This window comes from Dromiciops gliroides, chromosome 1 (assembly GCF_019393635.1).
Source record: "Dromiciops gliroides isolate mDroGli1 chromosome 1, mDroGli1.pri, whole genome shotgun sequence".
Taxonomy (NCBI): Eukaryota; Metazoa; Chordata; class Mammalia; order Microbiotheria; family Microbiotheriidae; genus Dromiciops; species Dromiciops gliroides.
This window is the reverse complement of record NC_057861.1, coordinates 54,659,245-54,683,431: the sequence shown is the minus strand read 5'-3', so window position 1 is coordinate 54,683,431 and position 24,187 is coordinate 54,659,245. Positions and strand designations below refer to the sequence as shown.

General features: G+C 46.5%; 1 protein-coding gene across 1 annotated transcript in view; it reads right to left on the bottom strand.

Moving 5' to 3' along the window:
- Positions 1 to 24,187, bottom strand: part of TMPRSS9 (transmembrane serine protease 9) — a 110,785-nt gene that overhangs the window by 978 nt on the left and 85,620 nt on the right. Inside the window, exons 13-17 of the mRNA XM_043975279.1 lie at positions 21,511 to 21,782; positions 19,976 to 20,112; positions 14,312 to 14,801; positions 10,140 to 10,311; positions 929 to 1,194 (exon numbers count right to left, since the gene is read on the bottom strand). Of these exons, the coding sequence (XP_043831214.1) occupies positions 929 to 1,194; positions 10,140 to 10,311; positions 14,312 to 14,801; positions 19,976 to 20,112; positions 21,511 to 21,782 (1,337 nt within the window). The remainder of the gene's footprint in view (positions 1 to 928; positions 1,195 to 10,139; positions 10,312 to 14,311; positions 14,802 to 19,975; positions 20,113 to 21,510; positions 21,783 to 24,187) is intronic.

Below are 24,187 nucleotides of genomic sequence, written 5' to 3'. Positions count from 1 at the left end.
CTTGTAGCTCCTCCAAGTTCTCCAGGTTAGACATCCCTAGTTCACTCCCTCCTGCCACAAGGCATCTCAAGACCCTTAACTATCTTTGCTTTGTAGATGTGCTCCAACTAATTTCTTTTCTTAAAATGTGCCTGGATTGAACCAGTACACCTGGTAGAGCCAGTTCTGTGGGACAGTGAGGAGGGGAAGCCTCTCCAGGTGACGAAAGGGGCTCAGTGGGTATGGAGCAGGGGCTAATGAGATGGTTCAGAGGTGGGGGAAGGGGCCAACAGCCCAGGCCTGGTGAAGGGCAGTGACTTGCCTAAGGCAGGGTTCAAACCCAGATTCTGACTCCAAATTCAGTGCTCTTCCACTGCTTAGGGAGTATGCTGTTGAGCATTAGGGAATATGGACAACAAATGACACCATTGCAGACCTAAATGATACCTCCCCTTGTAACCAAATGAAATAATTGTAAGTGCTTGGCACAGTGCCTCTAATGTCTTTCTTGCTCACTCTTCATGACACCATTTAGGGTGTAAGTGATTTGTCCAGGGTCACACAGCTAGTAAGTGTCTGAGGCTGAATTTGAACTCGGGAACATGCGGCTTCCTGATTCCAAGTTTAGTGCTCTAGCCATTGCCACCAGCTGCCTCATCCTGGAATAATGTAGGTGCTTAGTAAATGCTAATTTTCTTCCCATTCCCACTCCTTGTTCTCATTTTCCCCCTTTCCAAAATGTGTTGGATTTAAGTCAGCCTCGGTAGAGATACCAAGTCTCCCTGTGTGACCAGAGACTTTATCTGTAAAGTGATCTGATGAATCTGCCTCCTGCCTCTACTTAGACTGGGCTTGGCCACCCCCTTGGTTCTGCCCCTCCCTGAGCCTTGGGTTAGAGGGGGTGGAGTGGGGTGGAACACACAGGACTTTGAGAGGGTCCCCTTCTTACCTCCTTCCCGGATGGAGCCCCAGCCAGTGATGAAACACTTGGTGCCTTCAGCGAAGAGGTGAGAGTGGTCTGGGAGACAGATGGGCTTGATGACGCTGGTGTATTTCACTGGGGCGGAGAGTTCGAGGAGGGCCACGTCATAGTCCAGAGTGTAGATGTTGTAGAACGGGTGCTTGTAGATGCGGTACACCTTCTCCACCTTCCCATCCATGCCGCTCAGGGAGGCCGTCCCCAGAAAGGCCACCCACAGGTTGGGGTCGCTGTAACTGAAGCCACGGAGAAGTTCACTAGGTTCATTGTCACCCATAGCTACCCAGCCTAAAATGTTTTCCTACCCGGTGCACTTTTTATCTTCATGCTACAGCTGAGGAAACAGGCTCAGGCTAAGGGACTCACTCATGGCCTTCCTGCTGATGCCCCAAATCCTGACTTCCAGGGCACAGAAGCCCCCCCCAAAAAAAACAAAACACAAAACACAAAACACCTATTTTGCACAGCTCACTTCTGAGAATTAGTGGAGATGGAAAGATAGATGAGACTGAGTCCCTGCCCTCAAGGAATTTAATCAAGGAGGGAGAAAAGGCCAGGATTTCGAGTCAGAAGGGATTTTAGATGATCTGAATCCTCATTAGACAGATGAAGTGGCTGCCCACGGTGCCACGGGGAAGAGCCAGGGACCCTTTGAGCAAAGCCAGTTCTCCCACAATGTCATGCTGCTTCCCTTGTGGAGGGCAGGCAGGGAAGGTGTCTTCAAGGACTCGGCAGTTGGTCTGGATCCCAGACACACCGTGGAGCTGACCAGAGGGCGGCAGCTCTGGAGTTGCCTGGTCTCCAGTGGACCAGCCCTGGCAAAGCACTTTCAGGAAACCCCAGCTTTCAGTGCTTTGTATGAACCGATTCCCATTTCCTGTAGAGGGCATCCAGTGATCACATCAATTATCTTCTGAGAGGCCGAACAATGCAGTGGAAAGAATGTATGAATGGCCAGAAGACTGTGGGGGCTTGGGGGGGGGGGAAGACTTGAGCCCAGGTCTTAGCTTTGCTATTCATTTGAGCTTTGGTTCCCTCATCTATAAAATGGGTATCATAAAATAATCTTTGTACTCCTCATCTCACGGGGTGTGTCTGAGGCTCAGATGAGAATATACATAAGGTACTTCATCAAATGTGACTAAGGGCCCCATCGTCACTATATCTGGCAAACCCAGGGGAGGGAGACCCCCTGATCTACAGTGAACCAGCAGGAGGGTCATTTCTGTGGATCTGGGTCAAAGGGTCCACCAAGAAGCCAACCCCCCCCCCCCAAAAAAAAAACTTCAGGCACACTACCCATCAACAGCAAGGTGGGGGTGGAGGAGGGAGAATTAGAAGCAGAGGGGGCTCAGAGCTAATCAGAACTCCTGTTTTCTGAACCACTTCAAGTATGACCAAGCACTGAACTTTGGTCCTCTGAAGAATTGCTCTCTGAGGCTCTAATAGGGGATGGGACTTGCCCAGACTCACAAAGCCACCAAGAGGCAGAGCCAGGTCCCCAGATGAAGCCTTCAGATTCCCAAGAAGCTTTCCATTTATGTCCAAATTTGAGAGTCTGTGTGAGAAGGAGTGGGAAGCTTTGGAGTCAGATCCCCGGGTTCAAATTCTGCCTCACCAATCATTTACTTCTTTGACTTCTGTCTCTTCCTGTAAAATGGGGGGGGGGATGGTCTCTGGAGGTCCTTGTAGCCCTAAATTGACAATCCTGAGCTCTCTTCCCCCTCTAAATATTTGATTCTGTGACCCTAAGGAAATATACAACAGTTTCTGGGCTGAAACTGTAAAGACGGAGCTTAGGTGAAAACACTTTCCCTTTAGATTTTAATATAATATTCTTTTGGGGAACTATAGGGAGTCATTAAAATGTTGTTTTAGTTCCAGGGTATTGCTACTATTAATAGCTAACATTTATATCACATTTTAAGATCTGCAAAGCCCATTGCATGAATTATTTCATTCAATACTCAGAACAACCGAGGGAGGGAGGTGCTCAAATTTTACAGAAGAGGAAACGGGCTGAGAGCTTTAGTGAATTGCTCAGATAAGCTAGTAAGTTCCTGAGACAGGATTCAAACTCGGGTGTTCCAGATTCCAAATCCAGCATTCTATCCACCCTGTCACTAAGTCGGCTCTCAGAAAGGGGACGATGAAGACGGCGGATGATGGTTTTGTCAGCATCCTCTGGAGCAGCACTTTACTGAGCCCAGCAGCAGCAGGGGGAGCCAGAGATAAGGGAATTTCTAAGTAGGCAGAGTCTCCTGTGGGGGCTTGGGGGGGGGGAGGGGAAAGAATATATTGTAGCTGCATTTGGAGTCAGACCCGAGTTTGAGCCTGCAATAACCATGTCACCTTGGACAAGTAATTTCCCCTCCTCATTTCCATGTCTGTAAAATATAAAGCTCTCTCTAGATCTTCTTTCTTTTTCTTTTTAAATTTCACTTATTTTATTTTGCTTTTTAAAAAATTAAGTATTGGGGCGGCTAGGTGGCACAGTGGATAAAGCACCAGCCCAGGATTCAGGAGTACCTGAGTTCAAATCCGGCCTCAGACACTTGACACTTACCAGCTGTGTGACCCTGGGCAAGTCACTTAACCCCCATTGCCCCACAAAAAAAAAATAAATAAAAATTAAGTATTGATTTTCTCTTGCTCCCACCCACCCCCATTGGAAAAATAAAATACCCCCCATCCCCAGGGCAATGAGGGTTAAGTGACTTGCCCAGGGTCACACAGCTAGTAAGTGTCAAGTGTCTGAGGCTGGATTTGAATTCAGGTCCTTCTGAGTCCAGAGCTGGTGCTTTATCCACTGTGCCACCTAGCTGCCCCTTCCCTTTTTTTTTTTTTAATTTAATTCTTTTTCTTAACAAAATTCTTTTCACAAATAAGGAAGCCTAGTCAGGCAAAACAAATTTATCTCATTATGCACTCTCAGTCCATTCTCTCTGGAGGTGGTTAACCTACTTGGTCTTCTGGAATCATGGTTGGTCACTGCAGTGAGGGCAGGGACTGTCACCTGCCTCTTTTTGTATCCCTGGCACTTGGCACAGTGCCTGGCACATAGTAGGTGCTTAACAAATGTTAATTGAGGGGCAGCTAGGTGGCGCAGTGGATAGAGCACTGGCCCTGGAGTCAGGAGGACCTGAGTTCAAATCTGGTCTCAGACACTTGACACTTACTAGCTGTGTGACCCTGGGCAAGTCACTTAACCCCAACTGCCTCACCAAAAAAAAAAATGTTTATTGAGTTTATCTGAAGTTCTTAAGCCAAAGACCAGCTTTTCCCAATGAACCTTTTCTTAAATCCAATATAACCTCATCTTGAGGAATACCTGTCTTCAGGGGGTCCAAGATATCAACTTTGAAAGATGCAATTTCCTTTCCCTCATCTATTTCTTGATACTATTTTAGAGTTGGACATATCTACATTTAAGCCCAAGATTCTCTGATGTAAAATATAAGAGGGAAGGCATCTTTGAGGAGACCTTCCTGCTACAATAACATGTTTATTGAGTGCCTACTGTATACAAAACCCTATCCTTGCTTTTGCAGGGGAAAAAAAAAAAGACATAGTTCCTGCTCTCGAAGAGCCTTACATCCAATAGGGGTGTACAACACAAAGAAAAGAGGCACCACTGGGGTGGTGCAGTGGATAGAGCTTGAGGCCTGGAGTCAGGAAGACTCATCTTCCTGGGTTCAATTCCAGCCTCAGACACTTACTAACTGTGTGACCCTGGGCAAGTCATTTAACCCCATCTGCCTCAGTTTCTTCATCTGTAAAATGAGCTTGAGAAGGAAATGGCAAACTGCTCCAGTACCTTTGCCAAGAAAATTCCAAATGACAGAGTCAGACATGATTGAAACGACTGAACAACAACACAAAGAAATAACTACAATATGAAACAGACCAGGGTAAAGATATAAAAGAGCCAATACAGAGCAAGTGAACAAACTCTGGACTTGAAATGGAGGGTCCTGGATTTGAATCCTGCTTTTGACTGGAACTGCATGACTATGGGCAAGTCTCTTCCCCTCTAAGCCTCAGTTTTCCCATCTGTAAAACAGGTGGCATCTACTTGGAAAGGTTGTGAGGAAAGCCGATGATGGCTTTAAGATTAAACAGAAGGGTCTCCTCCTTAGAGGTAAAGTGCCTCCCTGCAAGGTGCTGGTTGTTCTTGATGTGACTGTGTTTGTGGTGGGTTTCAATGACAGAATGGGGTTCCAGGAAGACATCCAGTTCTCTACTAGTTTCACTATGTGGGGCCTGTTTTAAAAGATTTGCAGCTCACAGAGTATGGCCCCTGAGGGTGAGTGAGTACAAGTTGTGAGGGTGGAACTGAGTCAAGTTTATCATTAAAGGGGACGTCAGTGTTATGGTGCTTTGGGAGGGTGTGTTCATCAACAGCCATTTGGATACTGAGCTGCTGTTTATGGGGGGGCCACCTCTTAACAGGATAGTGAGCAGGGCTTGCTTTCTTCTTCTTTTTTTTTTTTTTTTTTAGGCAATGGGGGTTAAGTGACTTGCCCACGGTCACACAGCCAGTAAGTGTCAAGTGTCTGAGGCCGGATTTGAACCCAGGTACTCCTGAATCCAGGGCCGGTGCTTTAACCACTACGCCATCTAGCTGCCCCCTTGCTTTATTCTTTGTATGGTGCTAGTGTCGCCAGTACCCAACACCATGCCTGGAACATGGGAGACCCTTAATAACTTGTTCATTGATTGATACAAGCCGTGAGTACTTTGTATAAAATACATAAGCACATTTTTGGAGGCTTGTATTTGGAGGGGTCATTGGCATTCTCATTTTTTGATAGCAAGTGTTCTTTGGTTAAGAAATATGGAAGGGCAGCTAGGTGGTGCAGTGGATAGAGCACCGGCCCTGGAGTCAGGAGGACCTGAGTTCAAATCCGGCCTCAGACACTTAACACTTACTGGCTATGTGACCATGGGCAAGTCACTTAACCCCAATTGCCTCACACATACACACAAAAAGATGGAAAAAAAGAAAGATGGAAAAACCTTTTCTTTAAAATGTATTCTTTAAGTTTACATAAATATATACATATGCATGTATATGTACATATACTTATTCATAGACATGTATACACTACACATATGCATTTGCATACACATGCATATACACAGAAACACATATACAGATACATGCACATATATGGCCATCTCTGGGGTGGGGAGGGAAGGAAGACAAAAAAATGAACACAATGATTTTGTTGCATATTTGAAAAGAATAGCAAGTTGTATATAGAAGACTGGCAGTTTTATGTACAATCATCTTTTTATTGTACTATGTTATGGGAATGCTTGTTTTGTTCCATAAATAAAAAAAATAAAGTTAAAAAAAATTCTTTGGTATATGGGATGGCTCTCTACAAAGGGTGTGGGGAAGGCATAGAAAGGGAAATCTCAGCAATAGAAATAAAAGATCCTGATACAAATTGAATTTGTTTAAAAAGTGGGATTAGGTTCATGTCTGAAAGGCAGCTGGTAAAATGCTTTGCTAGTGTTGTGTGATGGGGCGGTTGGGTTGGAGTCTACCCCATGGAATATGCTTGGGGATGGGCATCTCATGGAGCATGTATAACACTGAACCTATGCCTTGGTTACTTCCAGCAGTGTAGGTGATTTTGCCTCTTCTGCAATCAGGGGCTTCTGGCTCAGCTCCTGACCCCGTTGTGATATGGGGCCTGTGGCAAAGAGGACTGGCCACTGAGCAACAATTTCTGCCCACTCCGTCTTTAAAGGGAGGGACGATTCCCTGCCCCCCCCCCCTTTGCCGTCTTTCTTCCTAGTATGTGGCTTGGTAAGACAGTGGCTCTCCTTTGGACTTGCCATGGAAGAGGGGCTTTCTTCTTCCCCTCCCTCCCTCAGGCTGTGATGACTGTTTGCACATAGCAATGAGATCATGTGTTTGTCTCATTAGCCTGAGACTGTCACTCAAGGATCTCTGGGTAGAGAAGGGGAGAGGGACATATTGGGAAATGAAGGTGATAGAGAAACACAAAATATCAAGAGAAAAAAAAATCCCCAATCAGTTGAACTGTAGGTGCTGTTTTTGTCTTCCATTCTGGTGTTAGGTTCAATTCCTGGAGTTTGTGTGAAGGGAAGTTTTACAAAAACTTCAGGCTCTTCAGCTTTTCCATCTTCAGCAATGAAGAACTCCTCCATTTTTGTTGTTTTTTTTTTCCCAAAGGAAAGTGTGGGAGAGAAGAGGTATTAGACTGACCACCGAACTGAAGGTGTGCAGAGCTGCTGTGCTGACCTCATTGTGACGGTCCTGGACCCTCTACTATGCCAGTAACTGAATCGCTTCTATTTGGATTGTCCTAGGAAGATTCTGAGGGTCACCTGGCAGGATAAGGTACCAGACACTCTCGAGCTAAACTGCCAAGCATTCAAACTCTACTGCAGAGAGCTCAACTCCAATGGACTGGCCATGTTGTTTGAATGCTAAATGTAAGTTTGCCTAAAAAACTATTATGGAGAACTCACAGAAGGTGAGCGCTCACATGGTGGTCAGAAAAAGCAGTGTAAGGATACTCTCAAGGTCTCTCTTAAGAACTCTGTAATTGATTGTGAGACATGGGAGACATTGGCACAGGACTGCCCCGCATGGTGTGTCCTCAATCAGGGAAGGTGCTGTGCTCTATGAGCAAAGCAGAATTGAAGTAGCTCAAAGGAAATGTGAAATGCGCAAATTTAGAGAATCCAACCCAAATGTTCACATGGACTATTTATGCCCAACCTGTGGCATTCCAGGTTGGTATTGGTCTGGTCAGCCACAGTTGGACACACTAGCATGGTGATGCCATTTTTATCCTCTTCTAGAACAAAGGACAACAACCAACCAACCTGTTTCCTCTACTCCAAGCTTAGGGAGAAAGTTATTATGAATAGCGGCCTTGCACAGATCTGCAGTAGATGGTTGTGAGACTCAGAGCTGAGAGCCCCGTTGACAATAAGGGATGAAGTACTTGCCAATAACTGTGAAGATGTGTTTCCAATTTGTTATGGTAGCATTAGTGTCTGGTGAAAGTAGGCATGTCTTCAGCCCATTTCATGTGCCTTTGGGGCTTGCTTGGGTTAGTTGGCAGCATTGTCTGCACTGAAGCCTTTCTAGCAGGTGATGTATTAGCATATCTGATTTGTTTTGGAGAATCTTGCCCTTTTTGTGGCACCAGGAGGGAACATAAAGGAGCACTATTTGCTTGACTGTTCTCTGTGTCAAGCTGATTATCATGGTTTTGGAGCCATTCCATTGTTTCTTTGACTGTTAAGACCAGATGCATCACACCGACCAAGGCGCTAACTTATAGTTTCCAGATTTAAATTAATCAACATTTATTGAGCTCCTACTTTGTGCTGGGCACTAGGCTGAGCACAATTCTGACTTCAACAGAGAGAGATGGAAATGAGATGGAAGGACACCTAGAGAACAGAGATTAGTCCAATTTGGCTGGAATGGAGAATAAGGGAGATGAGGGTGGAAAGTTGGCCTCTTTCACAAATCTTTCTGCTGCTACAGGAAAGTGCTTCCTGGCAGTTCTTTGGTTTCTCTGAGTTCCTTCAAGACTTACAGAAGGAAAAATAGGATTTGTCTGAAGAGACTGATGTAGATGTAAAGGGAACTCACTAACCTATTTATATCTGAAAAAGAAATGCTCAGAAGGTAGAAGAAAGGCCAAGTCACAGACAATGAATATAATAGCTCGGCATGAAGTCCTATAAAAAGTGTCAGGAGTGTGAATGCTCAGAATGAACTGAGACTGGCCAGGGAAGTTAAGGAAAACAAAAAGGGTTGTGGGCTCATTTTTGGTTGTTTTGTTTTTAAGATATATTAGGAGACAGAGAAGGCTCCAAGAAGGGATTTTTGCTCTTGAGTGGATAGGACAATGAAAACTGACAACAGAGAGGGAAGACCTGCTCATTTCTTATTTTGCTTCCATTTTCCCTTACAAGAAGAAGGACATTTATCTCCGAAAGGACAAAACAAAGATGGCTAACGGGACAAGTGCCAAAGCATGCCTGAGATAAATGAAGAGGTAGGAATAGAGCACCTGATGGCTCTTGATGAATTCAAGTCAACAGGACCAGAAAAAATGGCATCCTTGGGTATGAAAAGAGTTGGGCCATTGTCAGCAATCTGGGAAAGATCATGGAGAGGGGGAGAAGTACCACAAGTCTGGAGAAGGACAAATGTCAGAACCTGGAAGAGAATGAAATCTGCAAACTCGTGGCTATGAGTTTGACATTGATTCCTGGGGAAATTCTAGAAAGGCTCCTTAGAGAGAAGACTGTCCAGCATCTAGAAGGACCTCATCAAGCATAGGTCATGCTAGGTTAAACTCATTGCCCTTTGGGAGAAGGGGCAGGATGACACAGAACAAAGATTTAGAGGTGGGAGGAATCTTTGAGACCATGGAGTCCAACCTCCTCATTTTAGAGATGAAGAACTGAGGCCTAAGAGGGTGTTCTGTGTCTTAATTATCTTGTTATTTCTAGAAATGTTTATTTATTTATTTATTTATTTTTATAGGGTTTTTTGGCGGGGAGGGGCAGGGCAGTGAGGGTTAAGTGACTTGCCCAGGGTCACACAGCTAGTAAGTGTCAAGTGTCTGAGGCTGGATTTGAACTCAGGTCCTCTTGAATCCAGGGCAGGTGTTTTATCCACTGTGCCACCTAGCTGCCTCACTGCTATAAATGTTTATTGAATTGAATTGAAAGAGGAAACAGGCACTGGAGGGGAGGCAGACCCACCAGACAGATCCAGGAAAGAGGGAGGAGAGAGATTCCTTCAGAGTCAGCATGGGGATCTGGTATGGAGATACTTCAGGACTTTTCCAGGGTCTCCTCACTTCCCTCTCCCATAAGGGAACTGTAACTACTGGGGCAATTGGCTCATTTATTTATGTGGCTGGCCGTGGACCCCCTGAGCTCCAAAGGGGAGGCGCTGCCTCCAGCCCAGGGCTTCTAGGTTCTAGCAGAGAGGCAGAGGGAATGACCTTGGAAGAAGCCAGAAGGCCGTGAGATGTGGCTTCACCCTGCCAAGCCTGGTAGGTCATTTAGTCTTACCTGTCTTTTTGCAGATGAGAAAACTGAGTTCAAGCCGCCTGCCCGTCCCCCAGCCCCAAAACTGCTCTCAGTCCCCGCAAATATGACTTACACGTCAAAACAGTGAGCAGCAGTGAGCAGCCACCTGTCCGCAATCAGCACCGCCCCACACTTGTGCTCCTTCCTTCTCAGCCAGAGACTGACTTGCCAGGGCCATTCCCCGCGGCTGGCAGCGCTGCCACCCACAATCTTGGTGAGGGTTCCCACCGGAGAGACACCGCAGTCTGGAGAGAGGGGAGAGGGCAAAGACAGAATGCACGGGGGCCATAGCAGCGGGCTGTCCTCCCAGCCCTCCCACCTCTTCCACACACCCCAGGGAAGCAGAGAAAAGAGCACAGCATCCCCAGAGGGTACTCCCTCTAGAATTACTATTCTAGGCTGCCATTGGAAGGAAGGGTCACACTGGTTCTGCTGTGTATCCCCGGGAGAGAGCACTTGGACCAGTGGGTGGTGGGAAGTCACAGGAAGGCTAAATTGGGCTTCCCAGAAGGGAGAGCTTCTCTCTCTCTCTTTTTTTTTTTTTTAGTGAGGCAATTAGGGTTAAGTGACTTGCCCAGGGTCACACAGCTAGTAAGTGTTAAGTGTCTGAGGCCGGATTTGGACTCCAGGGCCGGTGCTCTATCCACTGTGCTACCTAGCTGCCCCCCCCCCCCCAGAGCTTCTCAAAGCAGAATGGGGCCACCTGGGGAGACAGTGTCACCCATGTCATCAGCAGAACTGCTGTTTTCCAGGGAAAGTCATAGACTCACTGGGGAGTCAGATCTACAAAGAACCTTGGAGATCATCTTGTTGGCAGTGAGGTGATAGACAAATTTATCTCAGGCTGGATTTGAACTCAGGTCCTCCTGAATCCGGACACTTGAGTCAGGGAGACCTGAGGTCAGATCCTGCCTCACTCACTAGCTGTGTGACCATGGACAAGTCACTCAAAGTCGCTCCCAGTCTCAGTCTCCTGATTTGTAAAATGAAGGGAGAGGACAAATCTCATTTCTAACCTGGCTCTGGAAGTTACTTTTGGGGTGACCCTCGCACTACCTGCTTCATCAGGTGGTTTTGGGGAAAGCATCTCATTAATAATGACGATGACAATAACACTCTTATTTTACAGTGAGGAGACCGGAGTCCAGTGAGGTTCAATCATGGGTTGGACTAGATGCCTCTGAAGGTCTCTTTGCATTCTAGAATTCCATGAAATGAATCAATTTTAGCTTGAGATCATAAAGATCAACCCAGGGCTCATCCACCGACAATGATCATGGCTGATCTCCAGCCATTGGCCAGCTGCCTGAGCTTGGTTGGGCCCTCTGAGGTTTCTCTACATGGGCCTATTTGTTTCTGTGTTGAGATGAACATTTCTCCACCTGTCCTGGTGAAGGGATACAAAGTCAGCTGGAATGACTGACTCTGGACAGGATGGAGGACATCTGGGAAAGAGAGGACTGTGGGCCATCCAGTAGAAGGAACTAGGGGTGTTTAGTTTGGAGGAGAGAACACTTAGGGCAGGCATTATTAATGGGTGTGAATGCTTTTCAAGCTTCTGAATGTTATTTGTGAGACTGATGACTCTAGAACTTCTTGGGCTCTCTAGAACCCATAAGGGAGAGAGGGATTAGGTTTATTCTGCTACTAGAAGCTTTGTGGGGAATGGGTAGAGAGACACATTCAGTCTTTCCAGGGAAAGGAAAACTGCCACTGACCCCTAGAGCTGCCCCATGGTGGGACGGGCTGCCTTCAGAGGTAGTGAGATTCTCACCACTGGAGGTCTTTGAGTGGAGGGCGGATGACCATCTGTCAAAGACATTACTAGCAGTCTGAGAATCAGAATTCTCTCCCCTACAACCTACCCAGCTAGTAGTCCTCTGGCTCCTGCTTGAAGAATTACCATGAATGGGGAGTTCTTTACCCTCCAAGGAAGCCATTCATTCCAGTTCTTTTTTTTTTTTTCCATTCCAGTTCTAACGAGTAGGAAGTTTTGCCTTCCATCACAGCTAAATGTGACTGCCACCTCCTCCTGTGCATGGCCCCTTGGCCTAACCATTTGGTCAAGCCAAATAGATCCCATTCCTCTTGGACATATCAACTCTTCAAACACTTAGGGACAATTGTCATGTCATTCCTGAATTTTCTTCAGGTTAAACACCCCCTCTTCTTTCAACTAATCATCCTATGGCTTGGTGGACTCAAGACCCTTCACTGTCCTAGCATCATAGATCTGGAGCTAGAAGCAGGAGAGAAGGGTCCAAGAATAATCATTCATAGAGCACCTACTATGTGACAGGTATTGTGCTAAGTGCTTTATGAATATCTCATTTCATCCTCACAACCACCTGATGAAGGTAGATAGAAGAACCTCAAAAGTCACCTCATCCGATTTCCTCATTTTATAGTTGAGGAAACTGTCACCTCATCCAATTTCCTCATTTTACAGTTGAGAAAACTGAGGCAAACAAGGTGAAGTGACTTGGCCAGGGTCACACAGCTAGTAAGTGTCTGAAGTTAGATTTGAACTCAGGTCTTCCTGACTTCAGGCCTGGTGCTCTATGCACTGCGGTGCCACCTAGCTGCTCTTATACTGAGCTTGCAGTCCCCTAAAACCCAGAAATCTTCAGAAGAACTTTTCTTTAACCACATTTCTCTCATTTTGTACTTGTGGAGCCAGGCCTTTGAAGCCAAGTGTAAGACCTGACGTGTTTCCTGTTAAATCTATTCTTATTAGCTTCAGCCCATTATCTCAGACCCTCACAATTATTTGGGCCCCTGTCTGTATTGTCTAGCGTGCCAGCCGTCCCTCCTACGTCTGTGTCACCTGCAAAGATGGTAAGTAAGCAAAGCCATCGATGAGGTGACTAAGAAGGTGTAACAGAAAGAGCTCTGGGCCTGGAGTCAGTAACACCAGAGCCTCAGACATGTACTCCCTGTGTTACCCTGGGCAAGTCACTTAACATCTGTCTGCCTCAGTTTCCTCACTTGTAAAAATGGGGAAAGTAAGAGCACCTACTTCTCAGGGTTGTTGTGAGGATGAAATGAGATAATAATTGGAAAGGGCACAGTGCAGGGCACAAATGCGTGTTAGCTATGATGATGACGACGACAATAATGACCTGAGTTCAGATCCTGCCTTGGACACTTATTAGCTGTGTGATCCTGAGCAAATCACTTTACCTCTGTCTGCCTCAGTTTCCTCTTCTGTAAAATGATGATAACAGCCTCTACCTGCCAAGGCTTATTGTGAGGATCCAGTGAGATAACACAAAAACGCTTGGTAAATCTTAAAGAGCTATCGATGTGCTAGATTCATATCAGTGAGAAAACTGGTCAACAGAACTGGACCAAATGTGACTCAAGAAGGAGACTGTTGGCCAGCAGAGGATCAGGGGTGGCTTTCCCTTCCAGGCTGGGCCCCTTCCACTTTGGGGATTGCAGGCAAACCTCCCAGTCTGGCCCTGGTTCGAGACAGTCAGTGCTTTCAAGTTGGGGGTTCACTCACTTTTTAAATTTTATTTAAATTTTTTTGTTTTTTTTGTTTTGCGGGGCAATGAAGATTAAGTGACTTGCCCAGGGTCACACAACTAGTAAGTGTCAAGTGTCTGAGGCCAGATTTGAACTCAGGTCCTCTTGAATCCAGGGCTGATGCTCTATCCACTGCACCACCTAGCTGCCTCCTGTTCACTCACTTTTTCAGTGAACGAATGAAGGTAGGTAGATGGTTGTCATGGAAAGCATGCTGGCTAAGAGCACTTGGGATCAAATTTAAACTCTGCTTCATACAACCTGCATGACCCTAGGCAAGTAACTGAAGCTCTCTGCGCCTCAGTGTCTCATCTATAAAAGGAGGGAGTTAGGGGGCAGCTAGGTGGCACAGTGGATAAAGTACTGGCCCTGGATTCAGGACTCCCTGAGTTCAAATCCGGCCTCAGACATTTGACACATAAGTAGCTGTGTGACCCCGGGCAAGTCACTTAACACTCATTGCCCTGCAAAAAAAAAAAAAAAAAAGAGGAGGGAGTTGGATCAGATGACCTCCAACGTCCCTTCCAGCCCTAAATCTGTGCCCCCAAGAACGGGGCTGCCATGATTGGTAAGCACAAGATATAAGTGAGCATCCCTTGCTGGGGCGTAGCGCCTGGGAGGTGGCCTCTAACTGGTGTGACTTCACAGTCTGAGAAGAGTGATGGTCAAGTAGCCCATGCTGCCCAGACTAGCTTTTCCATCTTATTACTATACCTGGAAGTGGAATGGGTGTGGCCGGTTGGTGGGTTTGTGGTGGAGGGGGTGGCTTACTACTGGTGCTGCTGATTGTTGTGATGACCACACTGGTAGATCTCCTGGTCGTAGCTTCGCTGGTAGGCCACGGGGTAGTTTTGCTCGTCGTGGGCCTGCTAGTGGTCTTTGGGGTGGTCGTGCTGGTAGGCTGGCTGGTAGGCTGGCTGCTTGGTTTGGGGGTCGGTTTGCCGGTGGTCACAGGTGTGGTTGTTATGCTTGAAGTTGCTCCTAGGGGGTAGCTGGTAGTGATAGGTGTTTCCTCAGGTGAGAGGGTGGAGCTGGCCTGTGGGCCCGGTGAGATGGTGTCCACTATCCAGTCCTTGAGCCTGGTCATCCGGGAGTACACGCCTGGCTTTTTAGCTTGAGCACATCCGATCCCCCAGCTCACAACCCCTGCCAGATAGAACACGCCTGGGGTTTCTTCACAGGCCAGTGGCCCCCCAGAGTCCCCCTAGGGAAGAAACACAGGAAGCTGAGGATTCCAGAACACTTTCAGTGGGAGGAGCACACCTGGCAGCTTGAGGGGTGCCCATGCTAGGGTGGCAAGCTATGGTTGGGGGGATTTCCCCTTCATCTCCATTTGGTTCTAGCCCATCCCGTCCTTCTTTTTGGTCTGGGTGGTTTGTTTTTTTTTTTTTTTTTGGTGAGGCAATTGGGGTTAAGTGACTTGCCCAGGGTCACACAGCTAGTAAGTGTCAAGTGTCTGAGGCTGGATTTGAACTCAGGTCCTCCTGAATCCAGGGCTGGTGCTCTATCCACTGTGCTACCTAGCTGCCTCCTTTTTGGTCTGTTTTTAGAGGAAGCGGCTTGATTTAAGGACACCTAGGCTTGAACTGATGGCCTGGCACTTAATGTATTAGACTGTGAGCTCCTTGAGGGCCGGGTCTGTTTTTGCCCTTCTTTGCATCCCTAGCATTGAGCACACTGCCTGGTACATAAGTAGGTGCTTAATTAATGTTTGTTCACTGGTCTTGACTATATGACCTTGCACAAATTTCTTTACTTTTCTGAGCCTTAGCTTCCTCATGTATGAGGTGGAAATAATGCTTACCCTACCTACTTCACAGAGATGCTGCAAGGGAAAGTACTTGGAAAACCTTAAAGCATCAAAGAAAAATGGCGGTGATGATTGGGGGTGTTCTCTCAGTTTGTCTCTAATTCTGGAAGCGAGCTCAGTTAAACAGATCAAGAACAGTGTGCTTGGTCCAAACATTCATTGGAGCATGGGATTTAAAGCTGGGAGGGCCCTTAGAACATAAAATGTCAGAGCTGGGAGGGTCTTTAGAACTTAGAATGTCAGAGCTGAATGAACCTTAGAACAGGGAATGTCAGAGCTGGGAGGGTCCTTAGAACAGGGAATGTCAGAACTGAGAGGGCCCTTAGAACGTAGAATGTCAGAGCTGGATAGACCTTAGAACAGGGAATGTCAGAGCTGGGAGGGTCCTTAGAACAAGGGATGTCAGAGCTGAGAGGGCCCTTAGAAACACAGAATGCCAGAACAGGGAGGACCTTAGAGCAGGGAATGTCAGAGCTGAGAGGGCCCTTAGAACCTAGAATGTCAGAGCCGGAAGGGCCTTAGAACAGGGGATGTCAGAACTGGGAGGGCCCTTAGAAAAGAGAAGATCAGAGCTAGGAGGACCCTTAGAACAGGGAATGCCAGAGCTTGTAGATATGTCATAACACACAATGTCAACATGGGGAAGAAGACCTTAGAGGTTGCTTAGTCCAACCCCTTCATTTGACAGATGAATAATCAGGCCCAGGAAAGTAAGTGACTGGCACAAGAACATCAAGTAGTGGTAGCAGAACTGCAATTCAAACCACTTTCTTAGAAGAAAGAAGCCCAGAGCTGGCAAGAGCATCAAACTTGATGACTTTGCTCCCTGCCTTATGGCTAGCTATTTCCTTGGAAGGTATCAGGTTCAAACATGTCAGCCCTACCATTCAGGGCCCAGGTGATTTTGCACAAGTTATTTACCCTTTCTAGGACACGGTTTCTCCAAGTGTCAAACAAAGGGGTTGGACCAGATGGTGGGCCAGACTTGGAGTCTGAAAGACCCAGGTTCAAATCCTGCCCAGAAGCTTAATAGCTATTGAACCTAGGAAGGTCTTGAACCTTTCTATGCCTCAATTCCATCATCTGTAAAATAATCTGACCTCTAGAAATCCCTTCTGACAACATCCTCCATCCTCTGACATTTGGGGATTTGGATCTTTTCCAGCTGCCCCTGGAAGTGATGCCACCTCTTCCTCTCCTGGTAGCTTGTTCCAGAGGGGCACAGTCCCTGTAGCCCTATCTCTCAGAATAGCTCACCTGTGTGTAGCTGTGGCTGAAATCTGAAAGTGTCCATCTCCTCTTTTTCAGTTCTTTGTGGGGGAAGAAGAAGAGCATTCAGGGGAACCTGAGCCTTCAGCCAGCTTTCCCCTTGCCCTTCAGGGATTCAAAGTCCATCCCTGGCTCTTTTGGTTTTTTTTTTGCAGGGCAATTGGGGTTAAGTGACTTGCCCAGGGTCACACAAATAGTAAGTGTTAAGTGTCTAAGGCCGGATCCGAACTCAGGTCCTCCTGAATCCAGGGCCAGTGTTCCATCCACTGCGCCACCTAGCTGCCCCCATCCCTGGCTCATTTTGGCTATTCTTCTCTGGACTCTCATCCACTGCTTCACAGCCCCCAAAGATGCAGAGACCCAAATGGGTCAGTCCAAACCAGCTCACCTGGGAGTGGGCAGCTGATATTTACTACAGCCAAGATGGCGGAGTGGGTGGGGGCGGGATGGAAAAGATGGAGCCTTCGCTTTGTACAAAACCATCGCCATTACAAAGGGATTTGCTCAGTTTCCCTTAAATAGCAAACTCCCTCCTTTCCAGGTCCCCATATGTTAAATGGGTTAATATGGGAAGATTCAATATAGATGCAACTCTTTGGAATTTATCAAATTTATCCGAAATTATCAAAGTCCTTCCCTTCCTCTAAGGGTTAGTGCAAATACTCTGTCCTCCATGAAGCCTTCCCTGGTTTCCCCTACCTAAGGTGGAAAGGTCCTCTCCCCTTCCTCAGATATTCTTGGAGCATCTTTTATGACTCTCTCTTTTGCCCCCAGGATACTTTCTCCTATGTTATGGTTCTCAAAGAGGACTATGACAGATGTCATGACTTACAGTGAGTTGGATTTAAGTGAGGGAGGACTGTGCAAGGTCACCAACCTCACTCTCTCCTCCAGAGCCATCTGGGTCCTGTGGCAAGATATACATCAGGACAACTGGAAATGGTTCTGGATGTTTGAGGCAATTGGGGTTAAGTGACTTGTGCAGGGTCACACAGCTAGTAAACGTCAGAGGTGAGATTTTTAACTCAGGTCCTCTTGACTCCAGGGCCAGTGCTTTATCCACTGCACCACCTAGCTGCCCCTATGCCATACATCACTGGTGAAATATCATGTCCCCCTCTCCCCTATAAGTTTCTTGAAGCCAGGACTGTGTCATTTTTCCATCTTGGTGTCTCCAGCATCAATCTCACGGCTTTACATAGAATAGATGTTCAATAACTTTGGTGAATTGAATTAGTCTGTTCTGTACATGTCACATTGATAGAATTATTTTTACTTCCTGGACTGTACTGTCTCTAATCCTGTTAATACATCTATGATTCTACTGGCAATGACCACAACCTCTTCCAGGCTTCAGTCACATAGTTTAAAGGTGTTAATGAAGTAAAAAAATGCATCACCCTGTGACCAACCTGGTGACAACTTCTCTGAACTTAGCCCTCAGCTGCAGAGTCTGTTAGCAGTAGGTCCTTTCCGGCCTCTCTAGCCCCCCAAGGCTTGTGCTCTGCTGGTACTTAAGCCATGGTCAACACCTTAACCCAGGGCAGCCCACATCTTAGCTAGCCTTTTTCTTTTTTTTTCCGGGGCAATGGGGGTTAGTTAAGTGACTTGCCCAGGGTCACACAGCTAGTAAGCGTCAAGGGTCTGAGGCCGGATCTGAACTCAGGTCCTCCTGAATCCAGGGCCAGTACTTTATCCACTGTGCCACCTAGCTGCCCCTTAGCTAGCCTTTTAAAAACCAAGAGCTGAGTTCAGGTTCTAAGATGCTAAAGAACAGGCTCCAAGTCCCAGTCACATAAGTCCAAAGATTTTACTTGTTTAAAATAAGGGGAGATAGAGTCAGATTGCTCTGAGCGCTGCTCATAGTTTCTGCCATGATGTTTTAGCTTATGAATGGACAGGATTCTGGCTATGGCTAACCCTAAAAGGGTCCTGGGATGGCCAGACACGAGTGAGAAGGGCTATTCTCCGGGCAGAAGGACCTGCCTTCCAAATGTCCAGCTTTGGTTGCGAGGCCAGAAACGCCCCTGACAGTGTGAGTAGTGCAAAGCTAGGTAGTCAGGCCGACACTGGGGCGCCTCTTCCCTCACTCACCAGGACTCTCCCTCTCTGTCTTCATCTGAATGTAGCCTCTTCAGCTTTATGTTGAGTGACACTGACCACGGGGGAGGAAGGTAAGGGTGGTCACGTCCTGGAACGGGCTAACAGAGGAGGGGAGCCTATGTTATCCCCTCCTGCCTTGTAGGTCTTTGGAACCCATCTGTCCAGGAGAGTTTAGATGCAGTCAGTCCTGTTTGAAGGTAAGAAGTTGGACCTTAAACAGAATGTTAGCAACCACTGGGTCCCCATGCTCTGTCCCCAGCCCCCACCCTGGAGCGGAAGAAGTGTTGAACTTGGAGTCAAGAGATCTGGGTTTGAATCTCGACTCTGACAGTCACCACAAGGAAGCCTTACTTTTATCATCTGTAAAATGGGGATAATCATATTTGTACTATCTACCATGTAGGTTTGCTGTGAAAAAATTTTGTAAACCTCGGAGTGTTAGATAAATGTGAATTATTATTAGTAGTAGTATTCTAGACTAGTCCTGGGGGTTCAGGTCTAGCTATAGAAGGACTGGAAGCCCCCCTCAGTCCACTCTCATTCTTTTTTTTTCTTTTAATAATATTTTATGTTTTTCCCAATTACATGTAAAGCTGACCCTCATTCATACCCTTGGGCATAGGCTAAAATCAGCCCATTTTCTGGGTTTAAAAAGAACACGTGGACAATATTTACTTAATTCAACAATTCAATTCAGCCCTTACTAAATGCCTACTGTGTGCAAGGTCCTAGGGAAACATGAAAAATGACACAGTCTCTGCCTTCAAGGGACTTATATTGTAGTAAAGAAATGAGTTGTGGACACAAATAAATACAAAGAAGAATGAAATAAATGCATAGAAAAGATCAAACAGATGCCTGAGGAATTCAGAAGGAGAGGGATCACCTCCAGCTGGAGAAGACTCATGGAAAATCTCCTGGGGGAGGTGGCACCAAAGCAGGTCCTTGACGGAATGGGAAGGTTAGAGATGTCTACCATCCCATGGAGGGAGTTGGCTCCAACCGTGCACAAAAGTACCCAAATGGGATAAAGCTTGGGGAAACTTCACTGAATGACCTCTGACCTGTCTTTGGACTGGACCCTTTCCTTCAGAGGACCATCCATTTCTCTGACTCCGTGATTAAGCCTTACCTCACTCCACCATGAGATGGGATTTCTGCTAGTGAAGATGGCAGAAGGACCTGCCCATGCTCACCTGACATGAATCTATTTTCCCCTCCAGAAAACCAGCACATATCATACGGTCAGTGAGGGAGAAATTGTAGAGGATGCTACATGTCTTTTGATCGATGATACCCACGGATGCCTTCTGCAGGACCTCAGGTTTAGTTGCTGAAAAAAAAAAAAAAGGGTGGGTTGAGATTAGTGGTTATGCTAATCAGTTAGCCAAGTGACTCAAAATTCCAGGACATGCCCACTAAGCTCAAGAGAGAGACTGGTAAGGTGTTTTGTTTTTGTTTTTTAAAGTGAGGCAATTGGGGTTAAGTGACTTGCCCAGGGTCACACAGCTAGTAAGTGTTAAGTGTCTGAGGCCAGATTTGAACTCAGGTAGTCCTGACTCCAGGGCTGGTGTTCTATCCACTGCGCCACCCAGCTGCCCCACTGGTGAGGTTTTACTGAATCACATAACATTTTACCCTTAGAAGAAACCCCAGAAGCTATTGTGTCCAATCCACATTTTCATCCACCTCCAGACAGATGAAATATCCCATGATGTAATGGAAATTGAACTGGATTTAGAGTCAGAAGACTGAGGCTTGAGCCCTAGATCTGTTACTTACTGCCTGTGTGACCTCAGAGAAATCCCCTGCCCTCTCCGAGACTCACAGAGTAAAATGAGGGGGCTAGAATATATTTATCCCTTCCACAGTCATGGGAGTTAGGGGGTGGCACCCCATGATCTAGAAAATCAATATAAAATTTTCTGGTCCTCCCTTTGTACCAGAGAAGAAATCTAAATTATGATGGTATTAAAAGATAAAATATGTTGATACTGTATAATACCATCCATATATTTTATGCATTTCTGAGTTTCTAAACTTTTCTTTTTTTTTTTTGCGGGGCAATGAAGGTTAAGTGACTTGCCCAGGGTCACACAGCTAAGTAAGTGTCAAGTGTCTAAGGCCGGATTTGAACTCAGCTTCTCCTGAATCCAGGGCCGGTGCTTTATCTACTGCGCCACCTAGCTGCCCCCTGAGTTTCTAAACTTTTTCTGTTGTCTGCTGGCCATTTGGCCTCATGGACTGTCTGCACAGCTTCCACAAAACTCCCCCAAAATTCCCATTTAATTTCTTATGTCCGGGCAGCTAGGTGGTGTATTGGATCGAGCACCGGCCCTGGAGTCAGGAGGAACTGAGTTCAAATCTGGCCTCAGACACTTAACACTAGCTGTGTGACCCTGGGCAAGTCACTTAACCCCACTTGCCTCACCAGAAAAACCAAAACCAAAACCAAAATTTCTTATGTCAATTGGCGATATATCGAAACTGAGATGGGGAAAATCTCAATGTGAAAGGAATAACTGTAGGTAATCCCTAAGATCCCTTCTAGGTTTAAACACAAACTATGATCTTTCACCCATCCTTGTTGGAAGCACTGTCACGGGCTTTTCCTGTAAGGACATCAAAACTGCTGGTGAAAATGATGTAGAATTCAGGGGTCGGTAACAGGACGAGACAACCTCTAAGGTCCTTTTCTAGATTGGTGGAACCGACCCCTGGCAGAACCCACCATTGCCTTCATGGGTATTCCCCCATCCAGAAATCATGCACTTCCGGCCCACAGGGAACTTCTGGATGGCCAGCGGCAGGCAGACAGGCTGGATGTAGTTGTTGAAGAGGAGCGGGCTGGCCAGCTCTAGCACAGCCACATCAAAGTCCAGGATGACAGGGTTGTAGGAGGGGTGGAGCACCACACTCTTGATGTTCACCTTCACAGTGCTGCCGTCTGCTCCCGTGAGGGACGTCGTCCCCAGATACGCTTTCACGAAGTCCATCTTTGTGCTGCAGAGACAGAAACCCACATAGACATCCCCCAACCCACTGTCATCACCAGGCTCTTGGGCAATGGTTGTTAGACTGTCCACCTTGAAAGCAAGGGAGGGCGTCCGGTAGCTTAGCCTGTCATCTCCGGGGATAAGAACCAGGAGGGTGAAAGAAGCAGGAGGCTCTTGTAGGAAGGCTGCAGTTCTGTAATCCAGGGTTCAAGCTTGGGTATTTGTATGAAGCTTTCCTCATTGGTGGAGAGAATGATTATTCTATGCAAATACCCTGGTTTGAACCCGGTTTACAGTTGAATTCATTATAATATGTGACAACTGCCTAGAGATAGTTAAGAAACTTTTCCTGTGTCTCAACCTATGAATCTCTCTCCTGAAAGGCACCCTGCATTTTACCACCTCCTTTCCTTTGCTTACACCATGCCCTCTCCCTGGACTGTTGTCTCCTTCCATCACCGTCTGAAATCCTTCCCATCTCTTAAAGCCTAACTCAATTGCTATCTCCTCCACAGAGCCCTCCTTGATCGTCCTGCCTCTTTTCCCATGGACCCCACCTCCCCCAGCCCCCAAGGGCTTTGTGGGAATTTCTCTGAAGCACTTGTCCTAACAATATGCCCAATAGGTTTTTGTGTATGTGTGTGTGTGTGTGTGTGTGTGTGTGTGTTTGTGTCTTTCCCTCTTAATAATAGCAGGGCAGGGATCATGGCCAGGGAATTCCCCAACCAACTTAGATTTGTAAGAAGACACATGCTGAAGATAGAAGCAAGAACTGGTAGCAGAGGATGAACATTATGGCATGGCATAGCCTTGGTAGAAAGGTGTCAACCTGATTCAGCAAGCAATTTTGTTTTTTTGTGGGGCAATGGGGGTTAAGTGACTTGCCCAGGGTCACACAGCTAGTAAGTGTCAAGTGTCTGAGGCCTGATTTGAACTCAGGTACTCCTGAATCCAGGGCTGGTGCTTTATCCACTGTACCACCTAGCTGCCCCATCAGCAAGCAATTAAGTGCCTACTACATACCAGGGACTGGGGATGCAAAGAACAAAATCAAACTCATCCCTGCTCTCAAGGTGCTTGTATTGTAGGGACTCTCCTTTGGAACTAACGCCCCAGATGAGACAGAGAGAGTGAAGATCGCCAAAGATCTCAGCAGGCTAAAGCTCAGAACAAACCAGGGGTGGCAAGAAAAGCCAACAACACCGGTTTTCTTTGTGAAGCCAAATTAGGGCAAAGAGGAGTTTCAAAGAAGGGATAGGACAAGTGGTTAGCATGGAGAGGACAATGAAGGGATCAGGGAGAGAAGGTGGTGTGGCTCAGTGACTTTTTTGGTTTTGTTTTTCGTGACAAGGAGAATGTTCTAGACTAGAAAAGACAAAATAAAAAGTGCTAATAGGGAGTGGTAGCCAAGAGAAGAAGGTGCATAGTCAGAGAGCAGCTCTCTCTGCCCTTGATAAGCTCAGATTCTCAAGGCCAGATGTGTTGAGTTGAAATCAATAGCCAATAAATGCCTATTAGGCAGGTGCTGCGCTAAGTAAGCATGGGGAGGCTGCTGAGTCACCATGATCTTGCTTGGAGAATGGGGGAGGTGCTGTGGGGTTGGAAAAGGGCAAATGTCCTGATTTCCAAAAGAGGGAAGAGAATGGAGTTAGGCTCATGAGCTGGACTTTGATTCCTGGTGGGATTGATTCTCTTATGTTATTGACTGGGGTTTTTTGTTTTTGGGGTTTTTTTGATTTAGCCTTTTTGCTTTATTTGTTTGAGGTCTTTTAAAAAAATCAGTCATTTCAGATATTTCCTCTCATTTCTCCCTGATCCAGTGTGTTTTCCATCACTACAAAGAAAAACAGTTAAGGAAAGTTGATCCAGCCACGACATCTGATAATATTCCATATTCATAGACACACCACCACCTCTCCACTGAAAAATACATTTTATTAGCTCTTCTCTGGGGCTAAGATTGGTCATTACAATCACTATTATGTTGTTATCACTATTGTGTTATTGACCACTCTTAGCCAAATCTTAACAAATAGCATTAATTCAGCAATCTTAGAGCAGCTTGGTGGTGCAATAGATAAAGTGTCAGGCCTGGAGTGAGGAAGACTCATTTTCCTGAGTTCAAATTCAACCTCAGACACTTATTAGCAAGTCACTTTACCCTGTTTGCCTCAGTTTCCTCATTTGTCAAATGAGCTGGAGAAGGCAATGGCAAACCACTCCAGTATCTTTGCCAAGAAAACCCCAAATGGGGTCATGAAGAGTAAGATACAACTGAAAAACAAGGAAAGAAATTCCCAAGATGAGCCACCCTGAAGTAGGAGGAGCTGCCTCAGGGGGTAACAGTTTTCCCTTCCCAAAGGACCCTGAGCAAAGGTTAGATGACCATTTGTCATGTTTGTCGTACTAGGA